This window comes from Peromyscus californicus, unplaced genomic scaffold (genome assembly GCF_007827085.1).
Source record: "Peromyscus californicus insignis strain IS unplaced genomic scaffold, ASM782708v3 Scaffold_4__1_contigs__length_199733344, whole genome shotgun sequence".
In the NCBI taxonomy this organism is placed as follows: domain Eukaryota; kingdom Metazoa; phylum Chordata; class Mammalia; order Rodentia; family Cricetidae; genus Peromyscus; species Peromyscus californicus.
In genome coordinates, this window is record NW_026294562.1 from 76,338,311 (window position 1) to 76,345,815 (window position 7,505).

Consider the following 7,505-nt stretch of genomic DNA (forward strand, 5'->3'; position numbering starts at 1 on the left):
GGTCAAAGCATCCTGTTATGCAGCCCTGCTGGATAAAGCAAGCTCAGACTCTCTGAGCTTGGCCTTAACAGAGAGCCTCTATCGGCTCCCAAAGAGTAATCTTTTTGTACACTGTGAAGATGTGTTACTCTGACTGGTTTAATGGAAAGCTGAACAGCCAATAGCTAGGTGGGATTTTCAGGGCAGAGAGGACTCTGGGAAGAAGCCAGAGATGCCAGGGAATGCAGAGCAAGCTGCATGGCCACTACAAAGTAAAGGTAACCAAGCCACATAAAAGAATGTAGATTAAAAGATATGGGTTGGCCAGGCATGGTGGCACACACCTTTAATCCTAGTGCTTGGGAGGCAGAAGCAGGCAGGCCGATCTCTGTGAGTTCAAGGCCAGCCTGGGCTACAGAGTGAGTTCCAGGAAAGGCACCAAAGCTACACAAAGAACCCCTGTCTAGAAAAACCAAATAAAAAAAAGTGGTTGTTAATTTAAGTTATAAGAGCTAGTTAGAAACAAGCCTAAGCTATCGGCCAAGCTTTCATAATTAGCAATAAGTCTCCATGTGTTTATTGGGGAGCTGATGGTCCCAGTGAAAAGTCTGACTGCAATGTCCTGCTTTGGTCTCTTGCATGTGCCTGCTCAGTATATGCACTATATGGACAGACAGACAAACAGATACACACATACATAAACACACAGTTAAAATATATATATATATACATATATATGTATATAAATAATATATATATGTATATAAAAACAATAGTAGTGGTATTTAGGTTATATTCTTCAAAGAATATAATCTAGATATTTAAAGATCAAAGAATTCTTACTATACAGAGGACATGGCTGGTTAGCTGTTTAGTTTACTTGTTTGTTTTTTTCTAGTTAGCTGCTTTAATAGCACTGTTTGTGATACTTCTAAGAAAAGAGAGTAGGCCGGGCGGTGGTGGCGCACGCCTTTAATCCCAGCACTTGGGAGGCAGAGGCAGGCGGATCTCTGTGAGTTCGAGGCCAGCCTGGGCTACCAAGTGAGTTCCAGGAAAGGCTCAAAGCTACTCAGAGAAACCCTGTCTCGAAAAACCAAAAAAAAAAAAAAAAAAAAGAAAAGAAAAAAGAAAAGAGAGTATTATTCCTAGGAACTTGTGAGATTTGATCAATTGTGTCAAAATTCTTGACTCTTGGCCAATGAGAAATATAAACTAGATCCAAGGGTGTGAGGGGCTTTTCCTTTTTCTTGTCTCCTTGATTTTCCCTATCTTCCTATCTTGCCTCATGCTTAGCTCAATGGAACACTTTCGTTTGATGAAATGAAGTGTCGCCTGGGTTAAGAATGTTAAGTGGCCCTGGTTACCGCATGGAAAGGTCATAAGCCATGACAAAACCCAGTCATGGGTTTTATCAGAGCTTTATTAGGAGCGGGGGGTCAAAAGAACCAGGCCTGGGGGAGACACATGTGCAGAGAGCAGAGAGAGACAGAGAAGAGACAGTGGGGGGAAAGAGAGAACAGAGAAGGGAGGAGGGGGGTCTGTATCCAGCTTTTTAAGGGTTCCCGCGAACATGTGCAGGCAGGCTTATGAGCTACAACACGCATGTGCTGATTACGTGCCCATGCCGCACGCTCGAAATCATCAGCGCACAATGATGATGTAAGACATCAGCTCCTGAACTGCGCATGTGTGGTCATGCAGCTGGGTGGGGGCAGAATTCCAACAGCCTGATCCTTGGATTGCAAACAAAAGCCAATTAATGTTTTTGAACTAAACTCATAGTTTTTACTTCTGATAGGGTGGGGCAGCAGACCCCTACTATGGGATCTGAATTTGCACTAAGAGGACAAGGCTGACTCTCTTGGAGAGCTTGCAGTCTCTGTGGCGGTTCAAGAGGGAACGGAGAAAGACTCAGTGAAATGGGAGGTTTATGCCACTTTTCTTATGCCTCCCGTTTCCTTCTTTACCCTACCCATTCTGTCTTCCACTTTATCAAAACCCAGAGAGCATTTTCCTTCACACTTGCAAATAAAAATACTCCTCACAGAATAGCAGCCAAACTCCTAGCCCTGACTTCCCGGCCGGCACGAGTTGCCTCTGCTGCTGAGACATCACCACCTGATGGCTTCCCTTGCAGACTGCCCAGCATGCCACCCTCCTTGCTCTTCCAGATTCACGCACTCACCACCCAGGGCTTTGATGCTTCCATCTGGATCAGCATTCACCCCAATACGTACTTTTCCTTACATCGGTCTAACCAGTTGCTCTCTGAGCAGAGATGCCTCCCAGCTCTACACTTCGCTTCCCCAGCTGCCTCCATAATCTCACTCCCCGTTATTTCATAACTTCATAGCTTTGACATATTTTATAGTAACATCAGTTTGTCCAGTTCCTCTCATTGGAAGAAAAGGTCTTTGGGCTAGGCTGTTGGCTCTCTTGCTACCTCTGACAAACAGAGCCTCCAACGTAATGATTAGCATAGGTTGAGTCTCTTTACCAAGGGGACAGAGGAAAAGGAGAAATGTCATTCCTCTGCAGTAGCAGAAAGCTTTGGAAGGCATGGGCTATTCATTGCCTGTAGAGTAGGGATGGGGTGAGGTTTGCACGCATCCTTTGAAATTAGTGGGCAAGTGGGCTCTGGCTGGAACATGGTTTAGGGGGAAGCAGACCAATGGAAGCTGCTGAGCTAGCAGCCTAGAATTCTTTTGCTTTCGCTGACTTCTGATGCCTCAGTCACCGCATTGGGTGAAATCCTGGACTTTGAGATATGTCCCACCAGAGGAATCTTTTACACTTACGAAAAAAGGATGTACTGTAGAGGACCTCCGGACCAGGTTGTGGGGGGCGGGGATGGCAATCTAGACTCTGCATATGAAAGGTAAGGGTGATAGATTGAAACTGTGACAAGTTAGGTACACTTCTGTCCCAAAAGTTCTGGGTATGTCATGTAAGAAATGCAAGAACATTCTCTCGGGGCTTGATTTCGGATGGTATAATGTGTCCCTAATAAAAAAAAAAGAGAGCTAGATGGCCATGAAAGGAAAGAGGCTGGGGGAGTGCTTGGGAGAGATGCCGGAGTAAAGGAAAGAGGAGTCAAAAGGGTTATGTCATGCTGGTCGGTGGTGGCATACACCTTTAATCCCAGCACCCAGGAGGCAGAGCCAGGTGGATCTCTGTGAGTTCGAGGCCAGCCTTGTCTACAGAGCGAGATCCAGGACAGTCACCAAAGCTACACAGAGAAACCCCGTCTAGAAAAACCAAAAAAAGAAAAGAAAAAAGAAAAGAAAAGAAAAAGGTTATGTCAAGGGAAAAGGAAAGACTATAAAGAAAACCTCAGAGTAGGAAATGTGGGAAACGTCAAGACATAGGGAAAAAGCAGAGCGTGGACAAAACAAAACGATGGGAATGGAGCCAGTGTTCTGTCGCCAGTGTTTGTCTTGAACCTTGAGAAACAGGATGGAGGGAGAGCTGAAACTGTGGCTGTCTGGCCCTCTTCCTGGGCTCTGTCCCCCGCAGTCCTGCCCTATTGCTGGCTCCTCAGGGCAGGGCACCACCCTTGCTATCTGGGATGAGTTTCCAGTCCCAGATGGCGAGCCTTCGAGGAAAGGGGTGGATGATCTGAATGTCTGGCTGTGGGGTCGTTAAGGACTGATACTGCTTATTCTAGCCCCTCCCTAGGCTCCATTTTCTCTCCTGGGGAGGTCCTGATGACTCAGAGGGATCGAAGGGCTAGTCTAACAGGGTCAAGTGCTAAGGGTCAGTTCTAGGGACTTTAGATCAAAAGGAAATCAGTCCTGGGAGGAAAGGACCGAAAGAGAGAAGAAATCTACAGTATCGCTTCTGGGGGTGTCTCAGACTTAAGGAGAGGGGCAATTCACTCCAGTGGTCGACAGCCACAGTACCTAGAGGTCCTGAGATTCCAAAGTCCAGAACTACTCACAAAGGAGGACTTGTATATCCTCAGGTTCCCGTATGCCCATTGGATTGGCTGTTTCTGGAAGAAGAGATGGGGAACCCACAGATGTAGTGCCTCCCTGGAGCCCCGAGTTACCCTTCTCAGAGAGAAAGGACTTGAGAAGGGTCTGGGCTGAGGATGGACAGATGTAGGCATAAAGCCCTGACACCCAGACACAGCAAAATATTAATCACAGCAGACTTTGTGATATAGGTGTTCACTACATAATTTTTAAACTTTATGATTAGCTTTTTCATAATAAAATGTCAACAAATAGAGAAAAATTGTCAGGCAAATATTTGGCACAGCTCAGTGTTGAAAATGGTTTTGTAATCTGGGAGAAGATACATTACAAAGCCGGGCGGTGGTGGCACACGCCTTTAATCCCGGCACCCAGGAGGCAGAGCCAGGCAGATCTCTGTGAGTTCGAGGCCAGCCTTGTCTACAGAGCAAGATCCAGGACAGGCACCAAAACTACACAGAGAAACCCTGTCTCGAAAAACCAAAAAAAAAAAAAAAAAAAAAAAAAAAAAAAAAAAGATACATTACAAATGACTGGAGAGAGCACCATTTACCCAACAGAAGGCAGGTCTCAAGCAAGAATACCTGAATACCTACAGGTCATTTAGGATAGGGAGAACCTTCCTTCAGGCCTCTTGGATTACATTCTCATTTGCTTGTTTGTGTTTTCAGACAGGGTCTCATACTGTAGCCCAGACTGGCCTTGAAGTCATGATCTTCATGCCTCAGGACACAGGGGCCGCCATGTCTGGATTAATTGCACTCTTTGGACACTAGCTGCTTTTCCCACCCTTCAGTTGGACTTTAAACAAATTCATTCTGTCTCTTCACAAATCCACACTTGGTCTAGAGTGGACCCCACCTTGCCACCTGTAACCCTTGTGGGAGAGGCAGGATAAGATGTTCCAGACCCTGCTTGACACCTGATCCTAAGAGGTTGGTCATGTTTACTCAGCAGGTGAGGTTCTCATGATAAAGAACAGTGGGAGGGCTAGAACCTGGTATAAAAGGTCTGGGAATTTCTAGAAGATTTGCACCTGAAACTGCTAAGGGAAAGGTGAGTTGGGGGGAATATTCAAGTCCAATCTAGAAAAGACAATGCCTGGATTATAGCAGGGGAAACCTGGGCAGCAGCTCCCAGATGGAAGCTATTTGGGGGTGCAAAGATGGCTGCTTTTGGCTAAGGGGGGTGGATATGGACAGGTTTAGTTGGTGGAGACAGGTTATGACATACAGACAAGTTGCCTGGGACCTGATGTCTGAGCTCGGGCAGGCTCCCCCTAAAACCTTTCAGCCTCTCGGCTCCACAGGAGCTACTTGGACATTGGTGTTGGTACCCTGTCTTTTCTTGTCTCCTTGGCTCCTGAGGTGATGTAGAGGCACCTCTACAATGTTCTTTGCCTTGATTTAAGAGTAGGGTGATGCTAGAGTTTTAGCTGTGCCTCAGATAGCTCATAAACCATCTGATTTCGGGTGGGGTTTGCTCTGAATCTTGGGTCGGTCAACTCAAACGTCTCAGTGCTTTGGGGGTGGCCTTTATTTCCTCTTCAGAAAACTCTGTCACGCTTTGTGCCTGGATGGAGGGAAGCTTGACTCAGCTGAACACAGACAAAAAGTTAGGATTATCTTTGGGATTAGGAGAGAAGGGTTAGTTACCATCAGAACAGGGAGAACCAGAGGGATTAGGGCCTAGAAAATAGATCTGAAAGAAACAGGACTATTCGTGGGCAGTTTTCTGGGCAGTTTTCTCTAGGCTTGGGGTAGGTCTCTTAGATCTGAATTGAAACATCAAAAAAACATGGGTCTATATTCCAGGCCAGAGATGCCTGGGTAAATGAAGTCCAGAGAGAAATGCATGAGTCCCCCCCCTTTGCTCCCTCTTCCCACTGCAGCCTCAGAATGTTGGCCATCATTCTCTTAGCCCTTCTTTGTGCCTCGGCCTCTGGCAATGACAGTAAGTGAAATGCCACAGATCTGGTAATGGGATCCTGGGAAAGCAGCCCCTGGACCGCTGCTGCTGGTCGGGGGCTGTCGGACACCGGTTCCGGGTGGTGGGAGGAAGGAGGGTAGCGTCGAGCAGCTGTGCTCCCAGAGCATCTGCCCCACAGGCCTTTCTTCCCCTCTAGTTCAGTCCAGGTCCTCCTCTTACAGTGGGGAATACGGAGGTAAAGGAGGAAAGCGATTCTCTCATTCTGGCAACCAGCTGGACGGTCCCATCACTGCCATCCGTGTCCGAGCCAATTCACTTTACATAGTGGGGTGAGATTCTTCATGTTTCTGTGGTTTGGGGACTGTCTAGGATCTTACTAGGTTGGGAAATTCTCATTCACTTTGGATCACACTGTTTAAATCGGTAAGTCACAGTAAAATGTTGGAGGTTTGTCTCTTCCCTGTCTGGCCTGGGACACTTTCCAGTGTTTGAAAATCCTCAGGCTTCTTTGAAGTGTGTGTTGGGGGTGAGCTCAGACTCTGGCTGTCTGAGTGACTCTGAGAAACTTACTTTCATTCCACAAACTGATTTGCCAGCAAAACGAGAAGTTGAGATTCTCTGCATGGGCTCCTAGGGCTCACATCGTCTTTGTATCTTGTGGAACTTGTCTCCAGTTTAAACTGAACTTGGGTGGTCCGCTGAGCCGTCTCACCCATCCAGTCTTGAATTGTGATAACCGTGTTCAACGGGTTACTTCTTCCTTCTCACCCTGCCCCAGTCTCCAGGTGCGTTACGGCACAGAGTGGAGTGACTACGTGGGTGGCACACGGGGAGACCTGGAGGAGATCTTTCTGCACCCCGGGGAGTCCGTGATCCAGGTGTCTGGCAAGTACCGGTACTACGTGAAGAAGCTGGTCTTCGTGACAGACAAAGGCCGCCAGCTGCCTTTCGGAAAAGACTCAGGCACGAGTTTCAACGCCGTTCCCCTGCACCCCAACACCGTCCTCCGTTTCATTAGTGGCCGGTCTGGCTCTGTCATTGATTCCATCAGCTTCCACTGGGATGTCTACCCTAGCCAATGCAACACCTGCTGAAAACCACCTTTCTCTCTGGTGGGGGGGCTGGTGGGCGTGAGAACTCCCTCATCACCCAGCCCCGTGCAAACGTGCAGATAGCTTAATAAAAGAATATGGCTAAAGAAAGTGTTTGTCCACATCCTAGTTCTAAGAGAAATGTGTCCACATCCTAGTTCTAAGAGAAATGTGTGAATCTTATTTCTGGCTTTTTTAAAAAATTTAAATTAGGGGTTGGGGATTTAGCTCAGTGGTAGAGCACTTGCCTAGCAAGCGCAAGGCCCTGGCTTCAGTCCTTAGCTCCAAAAAAAAAAAAAAAAAAAAAAAATTTAAATTAAATTTTTTTTTGAGACAGGATCCCTCTACATAGCCCTGGCTGTCCTGGAACTCACTATGTAGACCAGGCTGAACTCACAGAGATAGGCCTGCCTCTGCCTCTAGAGTGCTGGGATTAAAGGGGTGTGCCACATGCCTAGCTATATCTGGCTACTGTTGAACATTAATCTGAGGAAATGAGAGAGTTGGGAAGAGAAGTGTTGGGGGCTTT

At 47.0% G+C, this 7,505-nt stretch overlaps 1 protein-coding gene across 1 annotated transcript; it reads left to right on the forward strand.

Moving 5' to 3' along the window:
• Window positions 1-5,854: 5,854 nt before the first annotated feature.
• On the forward strand, window positions 5,855-6,979 carry Zg16 (zymogen granule protein 16). Its single transcript, XM_052761011.1, has 3 exons — window positions 5,855-5,909; window positions 6,082-6,214; window positions 6,664-6,979. Exons 1-3 carry the CDS (start codon window positions 5,855-5,857, stop codon window positions 6,977-6,979), a joined length of 504 nt encoding a protein of 167 aa, XP_052616971.1.
• Window positions 6,980-7,505: the final 526 nt, after the last annotated feature.

Bases quoted from the DNA above. Each gene is read 5' to 3' on its own strand.
- Zg16 (XM_052761011.1), top strand. From the start codon at position 5,855: ATGTTGGCCATCATTCTCTTAGCCCTTCTTTGTGCCTCGGCCTCTGGC. The intron at 5,910-6,081 runs GTAAGTGAAATG...CTTCCCCTCTAG, and splicing joins CTCGGCCTCTGGCAATGACA to TTCAGTCCAGGTCCTCCTCT. The intron at 6,215-6,663 runs GTGAGATTCTTC...ACCCTGCCCCAG, and splicing joins AATTCACTTTACATAGTGGG to TCTCCAGGTGCGTTACGGCA.